General features: G+C 32.0%; 1 protein-coding gene across 3 annotated transcripts in view; it reads right to left on the bottom strand.

Moving 5' to 3' along the window:
• Nucleotides 1-26,330, bottom strand: part of LOC128999909 (extracellular serine/threonine protein CG31145) — a 108,993-nt gene that overhangs the window by 80,804 nt on the left and 1,859 nt on the right. Inside the window, exon 2 of one of the 3 annotated variants that reach the window (XM_054426682.1) lies at nucleotides 9,274-9,307. The exons of 1 other annotated variant lie outside the window; for it this stretch is intronic. Coding sequence is in view for 1 of the 2 variants with exons in the window: in XM_054426681.1 (XP_054282656.1) it covers nucleotides 2,460-2,485 (26 nt within the window). In the remaining variant the exon portion in view is untranslated. Of the gene's footprint in view, nucleotides 1-2,459; nucleotides 2,526-9,273; nucleotides 9,308-26,330 lie in introns of those variants that run through there. One more of the 3 variants, XM_054426681.1, reaches the window with a different exon arrangement.

The following is a 26,330-nucleotide window of genomic DNA, read 5'->3' as shown; positions in this document are numbered from 1 at the left end:
GGGACTGGCTCCAGGGAGAGGAGGGTCAGGAGACAGGCTCCATCATACAGACTATAGCAACTATAGCACACTATAGACTATAGCATGATTAAAACTCAATATGTTCAAGAACATATCTAGCAACTTGGATAATACCGCTCATACATTTGCGTATATTTAATTAACACTATACGGTAGCCCCGGAGTCAAGAGTATAAGAAGAGACAAACTGAAAACATAAACCTCAGCGATAACAAAATTTTAGTGGAAGTGTTTATACTACCACAGAACCAAGAACCACAGAATGAAGGGAAGACACAAAAAGTGTCTACGCTTCACCACGAGTACTTTCTTCATATCCATACAACTAGACAGAATTATAAATTAGTAAGATTAATACTATTTTAACCGATAAATTATCCTTTACATGAATAAAACCTGGCTGCGGTGGATAAATTAATGCTCCACGCTAAACCACATTAATTTCCAGGCAAATATTGGGCAAGATTTTAAAATAAGTTCAAAACTATGGCTGTTCACTTAGTCATTGTTGATTATTCTGGTTGAAACATCGCTGGTCGCCTTCCAAGTGGTGTCGCTGGTATATTTATCACTCTACAACTTGGGTCAGTCTTGAATTTGAGAATTCTAATATGATTTACGTTCGTTGTATAGTAGTTCACATTATTCACTATGGTTTAATTAGGTATGCGGAGTCCAAATTGTCAACAATATTTATGTCTTATAATTTGTCGGATGATAAAATGCGAAAATGACACTTTCGAAAACAAAAAGTCCATAAAAATACTTATGGCAGGGCAGTTAAGCAAAGAAGTTAACTCCAACAATGTGCCTAAAAACCAATCATAAAACTGAAATATTTATAAAGTAAAAAATATGTAATATAAAAGTAGGATTTTCTGTGTCAAGGTAGTCTGAAGTCTGGTCCTGAAATCGTAGAAGTGTGATGAGATTCTGTACTCCTTTTGTTACTAATCGAAATCAAAGTGGCAGCTCAAAATTTAGTGCTTTGGAATTGGAAGTCAAACCTCATAGCCGACACTTTTTAAGCTATGTTTTTTAATCAAATGAATTATTTTTTCATCCCACAGTTAGAACTGAAAATATAATTTAAGTCATGGCCATCATCAGATAGAAGTATCGGGGAGACGACAAATTAGCTGTTGCATTCGACAGCATCAAACATCATAGTGTAGGCATATTTTCGAAAACAAATACAGTATGAGATAATACACTAGTTTTGGGTGCACCATCTTGTGCAAAATAATTGAACCTGATTGTAAGCACCTAATCCAAATATTTTTCGAGGGCCCCCAAACATCCTTTTTCCTATTTCCTCTGACAAGTGCCCCGTTCAATGTTCTCAGCAGCGCCCTTTGCAAACATTAACAAAAGCTGGAAAGTTCTTGGTCGATTTAACAACACTTTTCAGAGCCCATCAAACAGTAGAGTAAATCGCAAATTGGCGGAGCAGCTCAATGGCGCATCACGGAAAGTGAAATTGAGAGGGAAAACGGAAAACAGACGGTCGACAATGGCGGGAACGGTGAATCACCTGACAAGACAAACAGCTGATTGGCGTTGACAGGTTGTAACTGTACAAACAGAAATTGTAACCTTAATAGAATGACGGGTGTGAATGTCGTAAGTAGGCAAATCGGTTCACAATATTTCGTAAGAGTAACTATTTGGTCATTTATGTAATATGTTTTTATGTAGAATAAATTGACAATATTCATACATTGAGCGTATAATTTTAGAACCTAAAACAAAACTATGTATAAAATAAATATAAAAAAACGAAAATTGTACAGATTGGTTTCCTAAAATTACATTTTTGGAATAAAATCAATCTTCAAAATATTAGTAGAATACAAATAAATCTATGTACACAAGTAAACTAAATTTGATTTTTATAAATTTAAACATTGGAGTTGACTTACTGTTTTACATAAGTTTACAAAACCTTAATAATGTTTTTATAAATTTTATATATTTGTAATTTTTCACTAGTTTGCATCCGTAAATAATTGATGGACACGCAAATTTAACTACCCAATTAATAACTATAAAGTATTTGCAATTATTTGTAAAATGAAACATTTATAGAGGGACAGATTTTAATTTTTAACCGTAGTAAAGTCTAAAATCAGCGTCTATTCACCACAGTATATATAGTTATAGTTTTCAGAACTTAATATTTCGTAGTTCATTAATAATAATCGAAACAAAATATTTTATAAAGATAAAAGTTTAACTGTTTTGTGTACAGCGGTATGGCCCTTTAAATTATAATACAATATTACAACAACAAAAACAATACTCATACTTTAAACCAATCGTAGAAAGTTAACCCATTGATAACAAAACGGGCTGATATCTTTCTTCACTTAATTCTCTCTCTAAAAAAACAAATAAAATATACATAAAATAAAAAAATATTAAAATGATTCACTTACGTCATTCTAATACCAATGGTACACATACACTATTATCTTCCAACACAAACACTCCACATAAGAAATCGCGCACGAGCTCGCGTAACACACGGACAATCACAATGGGAAAAGCATCAAACGCTTCCAAAACAAATAACCAGCCATTTAGAAAATGGAGACGACACGGCGCGCCTAAGTACAAAAGCTATAATAAAAGTAGGGTAACATGAAACGTTCGGAAATGGCACGCACTAAAGACGCGCGGATATTTTTGGACCCCCCTCCCCCTCCCCCCAAATGTCACCGTGATGTCAAAACAGTGACGCGTTAAGATAAGCAACTTTAGAAGTTTGACGGGGGGGGGGGGTTGGTGTAAGCTAGAGATTAATACAGGTCATCAATCAAATGGTTAACGTAGTACTAATTTCAAAATTCTGCTTAAAGTTTTTTTACATAAAATATGGAGTACTGAGATAAGATAATAACAAATGTTCCATGGTTAAATAATTACTACCTATATAACATTAACAATAAGAATTCAATAGAATTTAGTTGCTATTATTGAAAGGTTAGAAGTAGAAAGTAAAATATAAATAAAATTATACTGTTTCCAAAATAAAAAATAAATAAAACCCCATGCAAAAAAAATATTTATTAAAACCAGGTTGTAATCATACACTATTATAAATTAAATATATTATAATAATTATTCAAATTAAACTTGAAGTAATTGACATAAAAATACACCAACAAATAAAAATAATAAAACTCGAGTCAACAACACCAGTTTAGAAGACGAAATTTTCTATCAAGGTTCAAATACTATAGAAAAGAGAAAGTAACATACACTTCTCTAAAAATATCTAATAATTTAACACTGAAAATACAACATTCAAAAACAGTATTTGGTGATTGAAGAGTTCAATGATGTAAAAACGCAATTTGTAGGTAAGTAGTAACAAAACAAGTAATGGCATTATTCTATTGATGAATTATGTAAAAAGGATACTTGTACTGAAATTAAATAGGTAATAACAATAAATCAGTGTAACTTATTTATACATTTAAGTATTACCATGTAACGTACAGAACCTCAAAGTTCATCGTACCGGAGTACCCGCTGACATAGTCAATAAATAACGTTAGATCATCAAACCTTGCGATGAATGTACCAATTATGGGACAAGCATTTCCCAAATAAGGGTTGAAATTCTGTTTATTGATAATCATTTTTGCAAAAGATTATATTACCCTTGTCGCAGCACACCTGCTTACTAAGCAAATATTTACTTGCGTGGTTAAATTATCACTAGTATATTTCTCTAAAATGTTCTGAATTATTCCCTACAAAAGTAACATTAAATTTAATGAGTGTGTGGTTTTATCTGCTACAGAAAAGGTTATAATGTGTTTTTTTTTTCTTGAAATGTTAACAACTTAGTATGAAATAAATAAATGTTTAAAATTGGATCAAACTCGGTAGGCTCAACACAACACAACTTAACTGTGCCACCATTGGTATCTCATAAACTATTATGTTTGGAGAAACATTAATGGAGAACCACAACTATTTCTAATGACATTTTTTAATCATATATTTCAAAATGAATCCATTTTCCAATATGACGGCCAACTTTGAAAAAATTCATTCGGAAGTCCCTATATTGCATAATTGTTTAAGAACGTACATGTGACTAACACGTTTTAATCGTTGTCATTTTTTCTATAAAGCCACTCGCTTGGAAGTTACAGTGAGTTAAACCTAAAATTGATTTTAAGACTTATTTAATATTTATGTTTTTCATACTATAGGGAATTAGCAAAAATATAGTTTAAAATATTTTTAGATCGAAATAATTATCTATTAACATTGGCTTTTAACAATCGAATTTCTAATCTTGGTTGGCAAAACTGCAAATTGCGACAAACGGGTTCGTACTATTGTGTGAAATCACGCTGCGTTGACTAAGAATGCCTCATTACCGCGGAAATCTTGGCTGGACTTGAATTGTCTTTGGGGATTCAGTTATAGCTGTGAGTTAATTTGTTGGTTAGTCATTATAGTTTATATTGAATAAAAACGTCATAAAAAGTAAACACGTTAAACTAGAGTTAAAATTAAAAAATTACCTATGCAATTCCTGACTTTGAGGGGGAAGAACCGGGGGGATTTTAGGGGAATTTTGGTAAAATGTACATCTTTTTGGTAAAATAAAGTGTTCCATCCAACAGTATTACACTAGACATTATTCTAAATGAGTTCTGTATCACCCACATTTACAGCTACGATAAAAACGAAATCGTGTTCTGTGTTTTTAAATCCTCTTTTGAAATAAGATACCTATTAGACAAATTATACGAAGACTTAATTATGGAATGGGCATTCTACGTTGGACAGGTTATTCTTCTTAAGAAATAACAAAGGTTTATCACATGAGAAACAGTCATATCATTCATTACCAGTTACCATTCAATTGTACTTATCCAGGTTCTTTTTATGGTTGCTACACAATTTTTTTCAAAAATATAATGTTTTTAATTTTAAATTTTAAAATATTGTAAACATTTTTAGATGAGACTCCATACAAATATTCAGTACGTTATTTAAGGTTTTATCATAATTTAAAAATGTTTAGCAATCATAACACTGAAAGAGGTTAAACTTATTTTGTAAGAGACTCATCAAACTAGGGATACTGCTTTGCAAATCCAAAGTAATTATACAAAGTTTTTAATGCAAAGAATCTCTTGACAAAACTATACTTCCCTTATCATTCATGTAGTTATAAAGCTGGATCAAAGTTTAACTTCAACTTATAGTCCTGTTCACAGCTACGAAGTCCATATGGCAACACATAACATTACTAACCAGCCTACAATACAGCCCTATACAGAATACATCAGTATAGCGCACTATACACTACGGGAAGCCGTTATGCAACGCAACAATGGTTACGTCATACAATAAACAGCTGATACAATGGGTAACCAGCTGGGATGACGACGTCGCATACGGCGTTAGAGGAAGAGGAACTGAAAACGACCATTAACAGGGAAATATGGGGACTTGGAGCGATTTTATTGGGAATAGAGTGTGTCTAAATGAATAAGTTAGTTCTTCATGGGTAAATGTGCTATGGAATTAAGTTAAAATTGCTGCGATAAAAAAATGCATACGCAAATATGGCAAATAATTTTAATGTATATGTTTATAATATATAAGCCGATGAAATTTGTAAAAAAATAGAAAACGCAGGTGAGGAAACCGTAAACCTTTATATGGCTGGGAATCAAACCCGCTCCACGCACCACTAGGCTAGAACACGAATACATGACTCGTCTATAGTATTGAAAAGTATCATTTATGTCTTCAATATCTGAAGTGGCCTCAGAAGGCTAAGGAATATAATAATATTTTATGATGAGGCAGCTTCTAAAACCGCTATTTCAGTTGCAATCATTAACATTAAATAGAATTTAGCTGCGTCGATTTTGACCCAATAAAGTCTTCCATCCCAATTATCCTAATTAAGTCGTCTACTCACCCCGTTACGGGTTATAGAAGATCGTAACTTAAATTATGACAAATCATAATTGTTATAAAAAATTACTAAAAAGTCAAATAACTTTTTTAAATGCACAAAAAATCCTTCCAAAATAGCACATTGTATGGTTAGAATGCTTTGAAAAAAATAATGGTTTACAAAATATAAATTGGCAATTACAATTTGCATTTCGTCAAAGTTTTAAGGGTTTCTACATAAAATGGCGAAGGAAGATGTAAAATAACAAGCTCGTATAATCATCATGGCGCCACGTATAAAAAAACAGCAAAACAAAACCACAATCAATACGAAGGTTGAAAATAACTTCTGGCGAGAGATGCACTTCTGCATTTATGAAGCGATAAATAATGCAAGGGCAGTTGCACATTATTCCATTAGTCGTGTATACTGTATAAGTACGTCAGAACCCCTGCGGTCTGTTCCCGCCAAAATCTACTAGCTTTCCCGGCAAAACCGCAGACATACGTGACCATGATTAGAATTTCATAACGTGTTGCAATATAGTAAAGCCAATTTGAGGTTAGAATAATTGGGTGCATTGTATATTGTTGGTGCATAACATAGCAGGGTAGGTGAGTGGCTATAGTGCTCGCCTTGTGCAGAAAAGGTTGCTAGTTCAATCCAAGGTAAAGTCAGACGCTTTTTGATATCCCACTGCACCCTGCTGTGCTTGATAAATTGTCCTGGATGTAAGCTGATCCTAGTCAGTAATAAAACTGTAATTTATTTCATTAAACACTCACACTCCACTTATTAAAGTACTTAATAAGGGGTTTTAGCTGTTAAGCCGGGTTTTCCTAGACGCGGAATTGGCGAGCGGAGAGAGGAACGCGGAGAGCGGACTCCACTTGTCTTAGGCAATTTAATGTTACTGTTTTCCTAAAGCGGAGCGGAATGCCATGTTAATTTCAATTCCGCTCTTCGCGTTCCTCTCTCCGCTCTCCGCTTCCGCGCCTAGGAAAAAGTTCATCCATTTTCCAGCTGTCCCACTTAACACATTTTACGATTGAGGAGACATTTGAAAGCTACTGATTAGGGGAGTGACGAATACTAGCTAAAACGTCATTTCATTTTGGGCTTCACCACCGAGCATTCGATTTATGTCTAGAGTTCACTTTCAAAGATTCAATGATGCTGACTAACGTTTTTATAACGGTTTAAAAGTGAATTGTAATTCAACAGCTTCAGTTGAATGTTTAAGCACAGTTAGATTGTAAATTAAAGACAATCCAGTTTGTGAAACTGGATTTTAAATAGGCAACTCTTTGATAGGTAACTGTAGCCTGATTAATCTACGGTAAATTTTTAATGCTTTGATGTAAAATTTCTTTATTTTAAAGTAGTAGTTGTATTCACCTAATAGTTGTCTAGTGAAAACATGATCTTAGAGAAGTAAATGGGCATTGCATGATTCGTTTTGCCTGTAAAACAAGTGTTGAAGCCTAATAAAATGCGCGATTTGCGCACGATCTCCCTTGGATCTCCTAAAATACGCATCATGGTACGTTATTACTAGAATATGTTGGTCAAATTTATCTTAATACTTCACTAACCAACTTATTTTACAGATGAGATGATATCTATAATCCAAATATTAGGCAGAAAAATTATATCCCAAAGGTACAATAATAAGTATAAAATATTTAATTAGAAACTAGATAAGTTAAGTTTCCATTTAACATCACTTTTTATATCCAAGCCGATGGATGGTGGTTCCCGCGGTTTCATCCGCCTTATCAGCTGTTGATCCGCATAACCTCAACATTTTGGCGGGAATCCAACCGGACCTCCCACCATTTCATTGCCACATCTGATCCGAATCGTCTTTTATTTCTGTCAGAAATGTGGTTGCTCCAGTTTATAGTATGAAATATAAACCTTTCCAAAAATAAACTGCGGGAATCAAAAAAATATATTTTATTTATTAATCCAACTACATTAATAACCTACAGACTTTGCTTAGTCCGAAAACTTTTGAACATAACTTTGTAAACATTCGTAAAATCATTACCGTAGTACTCATGGTAAGACCTGGGCCCGACTCACTTACTCATCACTAATTCTCCCACTTCCCATTTACCCAGGAGGCTGAAATTCAGTACGACGATTCTTTGGGAATTAAATAGGAAAACTAAGTAGTTTTTATTCTGATCGGGCTTTCGGGCTCCGCCCCAGTGGCTCTGGAGTTTCCCATGTTAACCTTATGATTTTTCATATTTTAAAGGAATTTCTTAACAGCTGTTTCAATTGAACAAGTTGGTTCTGTTCTATGATGTTCAATAGCATTAAAGATACAAGGATTACCAACAGGGTGCGGCACTATTATTTTTTTTAAATTTATGACTACAGCCAATTTGCAACCAAAAGGTGAGTGAGCGTAGCGAACGAACTTCAACCAGGACGTTATTGAGCCATGCCAACGAGCTCACTTGTGAAGTTAAACGGGGCAAAGCCCGCGGGTACAGCTAGTTTGATATAAAAGTGTAAACCTGCATTTATTCGGAGGAGTACGCGAACCAGCATGATCAGACTATGGGAATAGGGGTTTATGGGGTTAAAGTTAGTTTTTCCCATTGTTGACCCTAAACGCATCAAATTTAGCAATTTCTTTCCAACCAAACCATTTTGTAGAGCTTAAAAACAAATAATTAAGTATATTGAAGCACTTTTTACGGAGGAAATTAAAAAAAATATATATATATAAAATTCCAATATTATTCTTATGGAGAATAAACAATCTGTTGTTGTTTGATTGTTTATGAGCATATTTTGATCAAATTTGGAAAATGCATTTATTTCATACCAAACTATTAACCTTTTACAAAAAAACACTTTTTTACCCTCCCTGTTGCAGCAAACCTCGTTAGTCTAATGCTACTTAAATAGGCAACAAATGTGATATTTTTAATGAGACATTTTAGTGTAAATCCAATGAGGCAAATGGAAATTCGCTTAGTCTGCAGGTTTGCTGCGGTGGGGGTATTTATACTACTGTATGCTGTTGGACAGTTTGCAGGGCTTCAATAATTTACTGTTTTTATGCAACAAAATCATAAAATATTTTCCTATAAATGTTTTTTATTACAAAAAAGACTTACCAAACAGTTCTGGAATACCACAATATCATTATACTAAGTTCAACTAATATAATCCAGCCTATTTGAATCTCTAATCAGACTTCATTTTTATACGAGACTTTAATCAATACAATCAATTGAAATGTTTTCATCCAACAAATTTAGAGAAACTGTAGTATAATATGTACTCACCGGTGTTCAAAAGTTCAGTATCTGTTGGAATCACCTGTAAAAATCCAAATTTAGCTAATTAGCCTAATAAATCTCTTAAGTTCCATTTAATATTTGCTAACTGTTTAAGATGAATTATGTATGTATGTACAATTAAATTACTGGGAAGAATAAATAATGAATACATAATAGACATAAAATGGTGGTAAAGTCTTTCAATGGTCAAAAGGGTAAATATATCTATTTTGTATATAGATATTCTGGCTTATACAGGGTCTCCCACGGTAGGTGTATCAAATTGATTACGGAAGAACGGCTTAACGTACAAGGATGAACTAAAATTATTTCCCGCTAAATCAACCCCAAGGAATAACATACAAATATTTTAAACTTTTTTCCAATACACTAGACCACTACACCGGTTCGGTAGTATCACTAGTTCGAATCTCGGAATTTTCAAATGTAAGCATACGTCCTGTTATACACAGTTTTAAAGGTATTTAATAGACAAACATTTTGGTGAAAACAGAAATTAATTATCTTTTTCCGTTTTAAAATGGCGGTAGTATTTTTGGAAGAATCAATATGTTTTTAATACTCTGTGTTTCCTATACCAATGCACTTAGCCCTTCTCCAGTTGAATTTTCTTACTCTTTATGAACTTAGCTTTACTGTAATATGCTACAAGTAACGGGTTTTTGAAATAATAAAAATTCCAAAAAAATCAATTTTTTACATATGCTTACATTTAAAAATTCCGAGATTCGAACTAGTGACCCTCAGTTTTTGGCACACCCTGTATCGGAAAAAGGGTAAAAATATTTTTATGTTATTCCATGAGGTCGATTTAGCGGGAAATAATTTTAGCGGGTATTTATACGTTACGCCATTTTTCCGTAATCAATTTAAGACACCTTACGTGGGACACCCTGTATAATTATAAATTATTCTCCCCTAGCCGTTATCCTCGACTCGTACTTGTGTTACTTGTCTCAGCTGTTTCTTCACCTTGAGAACATTTCTGTTTCATCTGAAACAGCTGACGATTACCTCATTGTCTTGGGAATATCTCGCAAGACGTGCAACCGTGTGTTTTGCATTATCGTCGGGACGGAATATTTTCACGCCATAAGGGACGCGGTCAAATCTAATTATGCTACTAATATTATAAAATGTGAATGTGGATGTTTGTGTATAACTGCGTTTGTGTTGGAACTGTTTGTTCCATCACGTGAAAACTACTGGACCGATTGAGCTGATATTTTAGTCTTGAGAAACGTAGAGGCGTATTAATGTTGTGAAAATCCTATAAGGCTATGTCCCACGGGGGTTCAAAGTCTCAATATTATTCTTAGGAGTACATATTCATATTTAAATTGAATTAAAGAATGTTGCCAGTTGTTTCCACTAAACAAGTTGGTTCTATAATATTTAACAGTATTAAAAAGTTACAAGGTTTGCAATCAGGGTGCACAACTATTCATTTATTTGCATTTATGACAAAAGCTAAACTAAGTGGCAACAAAAAGCTGTGATACACAATGACAACTAACTGTCAAAGTAGGATTTTTACAATTATGCTTTTGTTTTTGATTTATAAATAATTTGTGATATTGTGCGAATGTTTGATGATTTAGTTTTTTATATTATTTAGGTGCAGTGGTAGTACATTATGGCTATGGTAGATGTGTTAAACTATAGCATACCCTTAACTTTAAAGAACCAAATTTTCTCAACGCGTGTCCTCCCCCATTGCAAACGCACGAGTATAACTGCAAGAAGTACTTTATACTAATACGCCAACCCCGTATGAAGAACGGGTACTCTGCTAGTTAATACATTATATAAATCTGCCCGGGTCCAGGTCTTACCTTTGAGACCTACGGTACAGGGTACAGCTTATTTCCTGTACGGAAAATTTCGTCACCAATAGTTATATATTTAGTTAGTTTTATATTTAAAGTATTAAAATTTTTTTATCTTAAAAGTGGGAATAATGGAACTGATAACCTATATTACAATACCAGAAGTGTAGATAATTTGTTTTACAGGACCCCTAAAGTCAACAAAGAACTGTTCAAGCATTCGTATTTATTTTTGGGACCTTTTGTTTTTAATATGTTGCCAATTGATATAAAAAGAAGTAATAATGTTAACAGTTTTTGTAAGAGGTTGAAAGAATGGTTATGTAATATAAATACTACTTCGTTGCTTCGTAATTTTTTAGAATAAAATCTATGTTTTTCACATCGTTAAATTGTAGTACGTTTTTTATATATTTTGTGTTCATTATTTACATTTCAGGCAGTCAAATATGTATATTTTAATTTTTAGAAGTAGACTTAATTTCAATATGTAACGCTACAGGTAGCAGCAGGAGTGATAATTTTAGTAACGGATTGATAAGACTGAACTCTTAATTTAATGTATAGATAAGATAAGTTTTGTGTACACTGGCCACAAATACTGGACAAAGTGGTCAGTTAATTTTCGAATTGTTTTATGATTTGATGATTGTTTGTTTTTAAGGAAATAAAATTCATTATTCATTATTCATTCATATTTGAAACCTTATTGCTCAAATAAACATAATATCATGGGAATCATGTTTAGGAATTAACTATCTCGGTTCACATACATAATGTTATAAAAAGTCTAAACCTACAATCTTCCCAGGAAGCAAACCGGGTTGGAAATAAACTGTTTAGCATAATGAACCGATGGAACCTACCTGACCGGTCCATGGTCCACCGTTCCTCTGTTCCTGCTTCGCTTGGACTTGGAACACTGGGACATGGACCTTGACCGACCTTGGAGACCAAACCCACACAGGGGTATCAACTATTGCATTTGGATACTGAAGTATACAGTAGGGATCCAATCTACTTGAACCCACTGTAGCAATTGTTTTATTAAAATACCTCTGCCGCAGCAAACTTGCAGACTAAGTGAATTTCAATCCGCCAGATTTGATTTTAACTAAAATATTTCTTTAAACACGTCATATTGTATCCCTTTTAAATCATGTAGATTGAATTAAAAACGTTTGGTTATTTTTCTATTCTGCTACGAGGAAGAGAAAATTAGTTGTTTTATAAAACTTTAATAGCATGAGATAAAAAAAATAAATAGGCCAAATGTTATCTAAATATAGCCATAAGCAAGCATAAATGATTGGAAAATTGGTAATTTCCATGTTTTATAAGTAAAATTTAAAAAAAACTAATTTAGGAAAGCTTTAAACCCCTATAAGAACCTATTTTCATGACCCGATCTTGCTAGTTCACCAATTAATTCAATTTTATCTAGCTCTACACATTAATGCTACATTTGTTCAGTTACGACCAAAATTACTTATTACTTATCAATTAGTTATTACGGACACACAAAATATACATATATTTATTTTAAATAATAGTGTTATTGGCCTCTGAGGACGTCGAAATGAAGACGTAAATAGGTCCTGGGCCTAAGTATTTCCGTACCACCTACGGTAGCTATTAAGCTTCTTCCTTATAGCATATCTTTAATCTATGCCTATAATTAAATTTGCTAAAACATAGGCTAATGAGGCACTCACAAAAAGTGCTATAGTCTAAGGTAACATTTTATTTCTTAGTTTTACTGTTACTGAAGCTGTTAATTAGAAGGCGCCATGGTTTATAACAGTTGTCTTTTCATTTCGGGTTGATTGTGTAAAGATACATTTTATAGTGTAAATTTTAAGGGAATATTTTATTGAAATTCCAACCAGACAAATAGAAAGTGGCTTAGTATGCAGGTTTGATGTGGTGTATTTATTTTATTGAATACATTTTTCTTCAAAAACGTGAACTTGAATTTTTATATTCCATTTACTTTCGTTGTCTCGGCTCAAAGTAAAAGAAAGAATTACAAGGATTACGAAAAGGTAGACTAAATAAAACTAACTTTTAACATGAAATCACGATTCATTTTAGTCTCTACTTCATCAATCGAATTGCAATCGGCTTTCACAGGTCCCTTTTACTAAAAGAAGCTTTTGAAAAATGCTATTTATTTTTTATAAATATCCCTTTTTACTTTACACAGAAGAGAAGATTATACTTATAATTTAGGTAAAATCTATACCAAGGGCCATGAGAGTGGTAGCCTCTAATTAAATCCTTAAATATTACACAACATGATTATTTTAAGATGTGCGATAAACCTTTATTTCCACACGTAAAAATAATAACGTCCATACAAACTTTAATCTTTTAACTTTAATCTTTACAGGTCTTTAATCTTTTAACAGTTTACGTATGATTAATTCCAACAATATCGTTACAATATACCGATAAAATATAAATAAGAACTGGACGAATAGTATTTAAAGAAAATACAAACAAGATCGCTAGCATTAGTTAACGAAACATTTTTTTAAAAATAAAAATGATTCTCTATTACAAATTTTACCAATTTATCTTTTATAGTTGGCTACATTATTAGCACTCGTTGTTTTTTTGTTTTGTTTTTTCAGGTTGTCAGACATGATCGTGATTGGTACAGACAGTTGGCAGTCCTGAGCAACACACAATCTTCTTCTCACTGGCCACTTTATCCAACTCGATTACCTAATTAAGGTTAATTCTGACCTGAGGGTGTTCGCTTGAGTGCAAGGTCGATATGTAGCTATTGGATTAAATGTTACAAATAAAATGATATCATGATAATTTCTTATCAACACTTAACTTTTAAAGAAAGTTCTTAAATAAACAATACAAAAAAGTAAATGTGTTTGCATTCACATCCAGTACAACATTTCAATGCTGGTTGAACGATAAATGGAAGTTTATTTCTTGCCCTATTGTAAGTCCTGCAATTTGTCGAAGTGCCCCCTATTTGCCCTTATTTGGGCTTTGGTTATAATACTTGTGGAAACTCGGTTACGAACATTTTAACTGGTTAAAATAAAATATAATTGTAATTTGATAATAAAGGCCGTAATAATCATAAGTAATAAATAATAACAAACAAAACTTTCTCTATAGGACAGAAACGTATATTCAAATATTATCTAGCTTATTAATTAGAACGACAAATAAAGGAGTATGTTTAAAATCTAAGATAACCTAACAATATATTCCCTTTTATGAAGCTCCAATCTTAGTAAGCAAGTCAAACAAACAATAATAATTTATTTTAAAATATGCCATATAACAAATACACTACTTTTTAAATATTTCATAAATTACTGTCAAGTCGTTTTTTTTTTTTTTTTTTTTTTAATTATGCCTAACTTACAGGTTTGTTTTAGTTTTTAAATTCATTGGTGGCATTGTTTAGCTCTATTCTGATACAACAAATTTACATTAAAAAATCTTACAGTAAAAATATAGCACTATAACTAAATATCTGTCGGCTGAACTGATTGGCAACGTAATGATAGGACTCTCAAACCACTCTCCTTCCTGAATACTTATTACATTTCCCACCCTAACCAAGGTTTTAAAACAATAAAGCTTTACAAACCCCTTCCGGCATAATTCAATAAAGAAGAGAAAAACACTGGAAAGCAATACAGTTCGAACGACACCCGAGTGACAAATTTCACAATACCTGTCACGTGTAACTGATAGGTTCGATGCGATTGTGAACAACAGAATAGGTCGAAATTGTGACGTTCGATAGTTGGAGGACCAGAGAAACTCCTCAATATCTATAAACTTTTATTTTATCATCATGTAAATTGCTATAAGTTTCTAAATACAGTACAGTATCACAATCGAATACACAAATCGATAATGGCATTCGATTGATTTCGATTCAAAAGAGAGAAATTACCCAGTATGCTACACTTCCAGCAACTCTATTAGACATTTTAGTATACCTACCGAAATCAAGCATTCATGGATAATTATAAAAAACTGAAAACTAAAATATAGATAGCAGAATTAACGAATAACAAAATATAAAAAGTAGATATATCAACGAGTTTTCACACATGAAAAATGTATTGCGAAGCCTTCTGGGAAAAGCAATATGAAACATTATTATGTGCATGTCACTAATATAGGTCTATACTGCTTGTTCAATGGGAGAAGCTCTGTTATACAAGCCAAATCGTACGCTTGTGATTTCCTTATGTTTAAGTAAAGTAGAACAAATTAGAGCAAGGTATTATAAACTAAAGTATTTGTAAGTGTTGACAAATTGAATAAATGTTCAGTAATGCATTATAACGCATACGATTGATAATTGTCACAAAGTCAAAACGTATAGATAATATCAGTAAACAGACAGTACTTTCTCCCATTATCAACAAACCTTGAATAAGTTGTGGGAGTAACTGAGTTATTTTACAGGTAAAAATCACGATATATTGTTTAGGAACGATATAATAGTTTAGAAACCGTAATTTTTACCGGATTTGGGGAAGAAGCATTTTGTAACGAGTTAGAAGGACTACAACATATTATGTTTTCATCAAAATCTTTGGAGGCTTTTATGAAAAATCCAATTTTTTTGTTATTTTGTAAGGTTTTATGGGGAAATTACCATTAAAAATCCAAATAAAAAAAAAACATTTTAACCATAAGAAAAAAGTAAATACCTAGCAGTTTTAAGTTAATACTTTTCTATCAATTAAATCCATTAAGAACCTTGAATGTCTTTTGAAACCCAATAAATAATTTCACAAAAGACTCTTTAAACTAACGACTAAATTGAACCAAAGTAGCTAGTAAACTAAACAACCATTCTCTCTAAAACCCAATCACAGAACGTACGTGAAAAGTATCATCCAACAAACACATGGAACACAGCAAATCAAACCAGGCATTTCCAACAAGCACTGATCACCAACTAGAAAATTGCTTGGTGGCATAATTCCAACACGTAACTGTAATTCGTGGATTTGTTAAGTTAGCTTTTAGTCAAATATTGCCAGTTGGCTTAAAGACGAGTCTGAGTCAGTGTACTTAGGTTAAACCTCAACTGAAGAATCGAAATCTTGGCAAAGCCCACTTCACGATTAGAAACCACTGCGATTTCCTAAAATGGTTACCATTTTCCCTCCTAAATTACCTTCCAAATTGAGTCCATCGGACTTTTCGTACATAAATGCAGATCAAAGACCAAATTATTTTTTAGGTATATATTTTTATGTACTTAATAGAAAAAGGGGTTTCTCTGTTACATACCTTTTTCTCCCGTCTTACCGAACAGATTTTTACGATTTATGTAAGCTTAATACTAGTGGAGTGACGAACAGTAACAAATAAGCTTACATTTAGGGCTTAGTCCCCCATCATTTTTAAATTATTTCCAGAGCTCAATTTCTAAAATCCAGTTTATGCTAACTTATAAGAAAATTATAGAAAACAATTTTGTCACAATAAAGTAGTAAGTTAAAAACTAAAATAACCTACCTACCTTTTACAAAGGCTCTAATCTTATACATATGTTTTGATTTTACCTGTTTATCTATTCATACTCCGACATACCCATGATTTTATTACTCAAATAATAGTATCATTAATAATCCAAATCAAAACGTTTAAAATTAATGTAGTAAACTTAAATTATATATAGAGAGGGCTTAAAATTTTAGAAAATCTCAAAACCAAGCAAGCCATCAAGAAACTTATTATGAACTTTTTCATTCGTTCAGAGTTTTTATTTTCTAAGTCTTAACAACCTCAAAAATAAATCTAACTCTATTTACCTAAATAAGATCACAAAGTGAGCCTTCGAACGCGTAAGTTATTAAATAAAAACATAATTTTCTAAAGATTCAAGGTGATAATTTCTTAATTACAGGTTACAGAACAAATTACTACTCAGTGGTTAATTGTTACACATAATTGCCAACAATAAACCCACTTTAAACGCTTCGTTGCACATGATGGCGTAGATATCAACACTTTAACACTTCAACAGGGAGATGATTATACAGAGTGCCCCATTAGTAAGTACAAAAAACTTAATAATAGGTTTAATGCGTCAAAATAAAACAATAACATACTGTAATTTTTTCCCAAAAACGACTAGTTTGTGAGATATCCACCATTTTGTTTATTTTAGTTTTAATGTTAGAATGTGTTTATAGAATTGTTATGGTTATGTTTATGCATTGTATGTGGTTAAGACAAATTAAGTTTGAGTTGCTGTTTGGTATATAAATATGTTTATAACTTAAAAGTAACCCGTAATAACATAGACGAAAACCCCAGCGTTGAAAAATTGCACCTTTACGTGATTAGAGTACGGAGGAGACTTTTAAAGAACATTTTGTCTCAGAATTGTTTCTGCTTCAAGCTTTCAGGCTATGACGACGAAAAAAAATTAAATTCAACACTAATTTGAATACGATAAACAGATAGAGATACAGTGTTAAAACGGGAAAACAAAATGCGTTTTTTCATTGAACTCTATTACACGTTTGCTTTTTTAGGTAATGCATTCCGGTTGTTCAATAAGATGGTTCGAAGTTTTAAAATATTCTTTTATATTATACCAAATATTCTAGCAATCCACTAAACAGTTTATTAACACTCAAAACATTAATTTTTTCAAAATATTTCTAAACTATTTCGCAGAGTTTAAAAAATGTTTTAGTACACTGGAGCTTTGTTTTTTAATTAATGGTTACAGAGATAAATAAAAAAAAACTGTTAATATTAATTGGGCGTTTTTATGGGATAAAATAGGTTTTTTTCATTTTGCTACTACCAAAACGTTAAATTTACAATTTTTCTTTTAGAACCTACTTGTTATAAATAAAATACATATAATTTAGTATACCAACGCGTTACTGTACGTCTAATGATTACGGAGAAAATTAAAAAACTATAAATTTACAATGCTGTTATTCTTATGGAGGATAAATAAACCATCGTAGCTTACTTTTTATCGATATACAAGTATTTTTTTTTATAATTTGAATTTTTAATTATTCTAAAAAAAGTTTTTAACATTTTTAAACCACGCTTTTTATCACCTGTTTTGTAGTATCAATAACAATTAATAGTATTTTTATTTTTATTTACAAGAAAACCATTTTCTACATTTAATCTTCTTAGCTAAAAAATGTCTAAAGCAGTTTAAAGACACAGTACATTTAGCTAATAAATCATAACTAAATATTTCTTTCTGCTTTCCAACCTCAAAGTTAGTAAAACGCCTCTGTAATGTTTAAGATTTCTGTTCAACACCTGTGAAAAACAAACCTGTCTTTCTGTTTCAACCCTGGATGGATGGATACACACGAAAATGTGTCAACTAGAATCAACAAGCAACTTTGACTTCGGAGACTGCATCTTTGAGGATTCTTTGTGGCTTTAACAAAATACTGGGAAATATTTGATTTTACAACCAAGAAGTGTTATTAGAATTCAGCAAAGGGATTTATTATTTAAGCCTATATGTGGATTTTTTTATCTACTAAAACCATTAACGTACAGTGGTAGAAGACAAAATGTATATGTTTCACTTTAAAATGCTAAAGGATAAACGAAAACGTTTTATTGTGCAAACAAATTGAACCTGCTACTTAAATCTATGGTTTGAAAGGTTAGGCGATTAAAAAAGATCAAGTATGAAATTATTGGCAGAAATAATTTTGTTCTTCATGACTAATTTACTGGGAATACCACACCAAACAACTTCGAAGAATAACACAATTCGCTAGAAAGATTCTCACAAAATGTACAAACAGTTACGTCAAATTTTCCCAGTTTGTAACCATTTTCAAAGTTGGGTAAGCTTCACACAAATATAATATTTTAAAAACTATGAATATAGGTTTCAATTTTTCTCTTTTACTGAACGATACATCGAGTGAACATTAAAGGTTGCGACGCGTACAGTAATTTGTAGGCAATAATTAATTAATCGAATTCCGCAATGCTCACGATAATCATTTGCATCGAGTAGCATCCTCTTTGGCCATTCCCAACATTTATAATAAATTCATTAATTAGGAAACGTTCAAAATGTAATGCGCGTTGAATAACTTTTATTGTTTAACCTTTGAAAATACATAGAAATAATAATGATTACCATCATTTTAAAATATAAAGTGAACCAACACCATCACCCACCAGTACCCGATAAATTGGGAAAATATTGGACTTATTGAAATAGCAACACCAACATGGCAAAATCAAAAATATTAAATACTTAACACAAATTGAACAATAGGAAACTAAAAATATGTTAAGACATAATATGTTGAATAATAAAACCTAATAAAGTATTTTGTCAAAAGTATACACTGATTCTAGAATATTGACTTAATATTATAAGTAAGGATCTGAAACATATGCAACAAAACATATTTTTGCACTCCAGAAAACGGCTGTGCGGGTTATTGCTGGCATTGGTCTAAGTAAACCGGCTTTCATTAAATTAAGAATAATCACTTTCCCTTGCATCTATATTTACAATACTTTAATATTTTTAAAGCGAACCAATAATTTTTTGAACCTTTAATTTGTATTTCCAATTACAACTAGAGGACCCATGCTGCTCCGCAGCGTTAAAATAAATTTAATATCTGAGAAATAATCAAATTTAACTGATTCAAACGATAAATAGCTCAAATTAAAGCCTATAATTAAATAATCTTCTTGAGTCTAAAATATATAAAAAACATGAACAATACTGGAGCTGATTTGATTTGATTTGATTCGAGTTAAATCGTTTGTACGTTGTAATCATTTACCATAGTTAAAATGTAGATTTTTCAACAAAAAATAATGCTTTGTAGCCATAGATTTGAATATATCAAATTCTAAACTAAAACAATAAACAAAACAATAATTTAGATTAATTAAAAATGTCTTCTTTAATTTACATGCAATTCGAAAGTGATTTTCCCTAATAAACCACCCATCCCAAGCAACCTAATTTTCAACGAGGTAACCAGTAGCGAAGACTAAAGAGACTTAAAATGAAAAAAAAAATGAATTTCAAAGACCTCTAAGTAGATGGGGGAAGACAAAGGCGTGCGATTGAGATACGACAGGCGGGCTTTATATGCGTCCTGTGGAGTGGGAAGAGGCTGAGAAGAGACTTAGCAGGATTGCTACTTCTACTTGTGCGATTCAATTGCTTAGTTAACCCGAGAGACATTTCATTAAACTTGGTGGGTTTAGTTTATTTTTATTGGTTATGTGAATAATCTAGCAGGTTATTAAAATTAAAATATATTGTTGTTTTAATTATTTTGCATCAGTAGGTTGGCCTTTTACCAAAAATCTGTGTTATGTTGATTATTTAAGAACTAAAACATTGACAGCAATAATCATCGTAACAATTAATATTCATTTAATATCAAACAAGAACCACAACAATTTAAATCATGTGAAGTATTTAAAATAAAACAGTATTTTATTAATTGACCAAAGTAATACTCATCTACGAAATTACATGGGAAATTTTATGGTAAAAATATACTGGTACTTTTATTATATTTTTGTTTCCCCCTCTTTTCTTTCAGTGTCCTCTCCAGCTCATAATTAAAAAGCCAACTAAGTCAATTGTTCTTTAAAAAATACAATTTTGTTAAACTCACAAAATGTTTGTTTACTAGTATTTCTACGCCAGCGAAATTGTTATCCTTTTGAAAGGTGTTAAACCTACTGTGTTAACTAACGTCAAACCTTTTATTAGATAACATAATTAACTAATAGCCCATGGGTCCAGTAATAATTTCGCACGGAGTCGAATCAGCGACCTTCAGATTTAAAGGCGTGGTAGATGACCACTCGGTTACCCAGACAATTCAAACAACATAAAATATACTACATTCAATTTTATTCAAAAACTACCTACTGCTTTTACATTGGAATAAAATAACTCTCTACATAAGCAGGCATATCCTGTAGTCAGTAAAAGTAAAATAAAACCACGTACGATCAACATAGATAGGTTCCCTACCCCAAAACAGAGGTTATGGTAAGACTAGATTTTCCAAGCCAAGTTCGCTCGCTGTTTAGTGTTTACAGCTCGTTGTAATTAATTACTGATAACACCGCTGTAAGATGAAACACGACTCTGATAACAGCGTAATGTGTGATTATGCCGCCTTCTACCGGGAAACCTGAGAACTGGGAAACCATAACGCTACCTCTACCTCAGGCGTACACTGGCAACATGTAAGATTTACGTATGAACTCGAAGGTAAAAAGATTATCTAGAATTTTCAAACAGAATGATCAAGTGGATCAAGATTTTTATATTAATGTGCACGTGCCATAACGTCATGATTACATCTTTGTCAACTCATAAAAGTACGAGGGAAACCGTGCGCAAATTGCGAATTTCAATAAATATAGTTTAATTTTGTTTCCTAGGCAAACGAACGAATAATGCATACTTTTTAGCTTCAAATTATGTTAGTTTATGAAAACTATTAAGTGAATAAAATTACTGATTTACAAAAAAATAAGTTTTTATTGTAAATCTATACCATAAAGAGTGATTTACCTAGCTCAATCAGAATACAATTACTATATCAATATAAGCAGCCTAGGCTATTTCATATCCATTTTCAACACTACGAATCACTACATTTAAACTAAATACAGTATAAAACATTGGATTTATACATGAAAGACATGAACAATTCTGTATCTTAAATTTTAATCAGTACATTGAATATGCCTATATTCCTAAACCATTCAATCGTTCATCGGCAGCGCTACTATTGAGCGATAACCATAAATCAATTTTATGACTTCCACTTCCCATTGTGTTTTCAGCTTATCATCGTTATCGTTTTATCACCCATGTGTTATTATCGTTCAGAACATCGGCGAAGTTTGCAACAAATATCTTTCGGGAACAATGTTACCTACAAAACTGCCTAGGTGTGTTTATTATCACACTCAAAAGAGTAAGTTAGGTAAAACTGGCTTTGAGACTATAGCCCATTATGCCTATGTATATTTAATTAGATTTGAATTTCTGTATACCTGGTTATTGGCGTGTTTACGTTCGTTGGGACAGGTCTAAACTCTGGTCTTGTCACTAATGTCGACCCTGTGTTAGATCGCGTAATTGCTTGATTGCTCAAAATATAACAACAAGCTTCAAATTTTAAGACAAACACTCTAACCCAGCGACAACGAAATAAACATTTCTATTATATTTGAAATCGAATAGTGGAGTTTTCAAAATAAAGAATAAAGTTTAGACAGTACAGATGTGAAACAAACTTTATACTCTGTATATGTTTACAAACAGTACAAGTAAAAGTTAATTATTTCCTCCAAAGGTGGAGAATTCCCTCCAAAATGCACCGTCATCCCATCCCGCCATCACGTGACTGCCACGTCCACGTGTCGCCGACCGGAAGTGAAAATCACGGTCGCCATCTTGTTTGTAACTGCATATCATTGTTTTTATATGCCAAGAATGTTCAGGTAATCTGTTTACGTCTAAAAATATTACAGAAATATTTTTCTTCGTGTTAACAAATGATAAATGATAAATGAAAAAAAGTTCTTCGTGTTACAAATGATATTTAATTAGTGACATAAAGGATCCTTCAAATTACAAAAAGTTTTTATGGGATTGGAAGATTTTAAATTAACAGCTAACTATTATATTCCAAATTAAAAACAGTTAACAGAGAACTTATTGTGAAATTAATCAGAATCGTTATTTTAAAGAACCTATCTCTGTTACTATATATTTTTCAATTGTGTTTAATCCTCTATATTCCAGATGAAAATTGATTGGCTAAAATTAACATTGGCATGCATTCTCTCTTACAGTACCGCGGAAAGAGGATAATAAAATTAAAACTTTAAGTTTGGGTGTTGAGAATTAATCACCATTGAAAATAAGTAGACGAGTTTTGTAAAAAGAATCATTTTAACAAAACAATACACGTTACAAGTTATTTGTTCAACAATGAAAAACCACAACAAAACAAAGTAAATTAAATCACAACAAAGCCTCTGAGTGTGGACAGGATACGGATATTGTTACAGAGTGAAAGATACATCAGTGTTGCCAACATCAATCACGCCACATCGTTGCCAACCTGACTCTGACAACATTAACTGTAGTAACAACATTAGTTGTCTTCGAGAAAGAGGATTAAGTTTACACTTAGAAAATCCTTTATGGTTGATTGAATTTAAAATATTTAAAACCTAGGCCTACATATAAAAATATTTGTCATACAAAATGTTATCAAATAACAGACGCAATCGATCCCATAGTAAATAGGCCTATACCGTTTTTGAGTAATGTTTCATGCGTTTGTTTAGGACATTTTAAGATATTTCATAAAACAAAATTTGCAGGTAGAAAACGTTAAAATGGTAGTTACAAGATTAAAAAGTTGAACGATTTAAAACTATTTTAATTTTATTTAGCTAAGCTTATATTCAATTGAAAAAAAATCATAAAAGAAAGCTCCATGATATACGTTGAGCCTACAAAGCCTATCACCACACAAACTCTTATTCCGTGCTAATACGCTACTGTGCAGTTACATTAATTTAATAAATTGAGATTTTTGACTACAAAATTATTAATACACACCATTCAAACCAACACATTGATAAAATGAATGAAATAACTGTATGCCTAATCAATTGTTTCTTTTATTTGAAGTATAATACCGAAACATGTCGGCCTAAACAAAACAAATGGAAATTTCATAAACTATAATATAAGCCGATTATTTTCACCTTTAACCACGATTTCTCTTTTCATTTGCGGTCCCTGTGCATTTTATCGCTCTTATCTAACAACGATAACATTATCGAGTAGTTTTCACAACCGCTACAAACTTCCTAGTACAGTAGCACACCGTTCCACTTCAAAACAAAAATGGTAAACCTATCCCAAAATAACACTAGCACTAGACCCTTTTTTATATTTCCCTTTTTTAAACCAAATTATTCGTTTTTATGGGAAATGTTGAGTTTTCTAGGGAAACAAGTTGGCAGCACTGCTAGTAAATTAATCAGCTGTTTCCAACACAATCGCAGCTGATCGCCAAAACAATAGATGCAATTACCATCTCAGACAGGGAGAGTTGTACACAAGCAGAGGTAAATTGGACCTCCTTGGAGATATTTGGAGCAACAGGATAACATACAATTAGTGTAAATGAAGTAGCCTACTGTTTACAGGTATTTGTTTTTTTTTCCTGGGAATGTAAAATCCCAGGTTTTTTAAAATCCATAATCGTACAAGTTGTGTGACTAGACTCTAAATAAAAGAAATATTTGGTTAGACATAGGGAACGAATAATATGTGTCATGGTTTATGGGTAATATAGCATGATAGAGATCCTGGTATGGTCACATCAGCGGAATGCTGGTCTGGACGCGGGTTCTAATCCCGCTAATCACTATTGGATTTTAGCTCAGATATTATATTACCCGGACTCTGTGGTTCGGAATCGCCCTTTATCTATGTGACCACTGACCGCGTATGAAGTAACACAAAGATTGCCGATGAAAATTGGATTTAAATTAGATACTCCCTCGACAGAGAATTCTTTCTCTATGCAGTACTCATTGAAAATATTGCAACGTACTCCTTTTAAAACTCTTAAAACTTGAAAACTCTTAAAAAAACTAATATACACACAGTGGATTTTATATAAGTCGATTAAATTAATATTTACGATGACAACAACGTATTATAATTACTGTATGTATATAATGTAGGCATTTGTGGATATACAATACCATAGGCCTAATAATGTTTATGCAGAGGGGCCTGCTTGAAAAAAATCTCCATTCTAGTCTATGGAGTCTATACTTAATATATATATATATATATATAGGACTATAATAGTCTATACTTAAAATTGGTAACTTTGTCTATGTTATGAACCAACGATAATGCACGGGTGATAAAAACTACAACGATGATAAGCTGAAAACACAATGGGAAGTGGAAGTCATAAAATTGATTGATAGTTATCGCCTTATGGTAGCGTTGCACATGAGTAATTGAATGGTTTATGGATAGGAGTACATAAAACAATAAAGTTTTAACTAGAATTTAAAAAGAGGACATTTTGAGATAATTCTGTTAGCCTACATACAAACTCTTGTTAACTTTTGTTCTTTGGAAACAATCAAAGCATGGTATTTTGAATAGTTGAATGTAATTTTCAGTAATTTACAATTTCATTTGTTGATTCCTCAAATTGAATTATTACCTTATGCTAATGGGCTTGAGGATTATTTTCCCCGTTGAAACAATTTGATGAAATACTAATCTTAAAATTAGAGTGAATTATTGTATTAATGGAGCGGAGCGGCTCCGTATATTTAGTTTATTATCTAAGAACTCTGGACTTTCCTCTGATAGAAAATATATGTAGCTGTGGTTATGAAATCAATAAAAATAACAGTTTAAAATACAGTTATTAAGTATTGAACAAAGAATATATAGAATTAATATTGTTTACCAAATTTCTTTTACGAAAGTGTTCAAAACATAACATCACGGCTATGACTATTAATACAACTAGACATTCCATCCCCATGTTAAATTTATAGCCAGATTTAAAAAAATAAAAATCGACGTAGTTGATGTGAGCCACCTACAGATTGCGCTTATCTCAATTACTAAATTCTGTCAAATACATTACCAAGTCAAACATAGGTAATGACTTATGATGAGTTATAGCAACTGTTATGAACCTGGTCAGAAACAAAAATAAGGCATAACATATCATTTTATACACTAGCGCATTCTGTGACTGGGTCACACAACTACGTTCTCTTTTAATAAAAAATTGGCAGCTGGTCCATATAGATTGGTTGTTTACTTCAGTATACACCAATAATGGTCACAGATTAGAAAATATTCTTTTTTGCAGATTTACCGACTTCAACTATGTTTTATCCATGCTTCAACACAGCTTGTTGAATTTATAGCCAACTAATTGACACTATTGAACAGCTGATCATTGTGGACAAACAGCAGGAATCTTTTGGCAGTATATCAACTTTGGAAAAGATCAACATGTTTTCCTAATCATTCCTAGAAGATAAAGTGATTGTAACAGTAGCCTGTCAGAAGATAAGAACTTGTAAACATTTCATCATACAAATTTGGGCTTCAATAGC

Source organism: Macrosteles quadrilineatus, unplaced genomic scaffold (genome assembly GCF_028750875.1).
Source record: "Macrosteles quadrilineatus isolate MER2022 unplaced genomic scaffold, UCM_ALF_1.0 Scaffold_8__2_contigs__length_117827958, whole genome shotgun sequence".
NCBI classification, from domain to species: domain Eukaryota; kingdom Metazoa; phylum Arthropoda; class Insecta; order Hemiptera; family Cicadellidae; genus Macrosteles; species Macrosteles quadrilineatus.
This window is presented reverse-complemented; position numbering and strand designations above follow the sequence as displayed.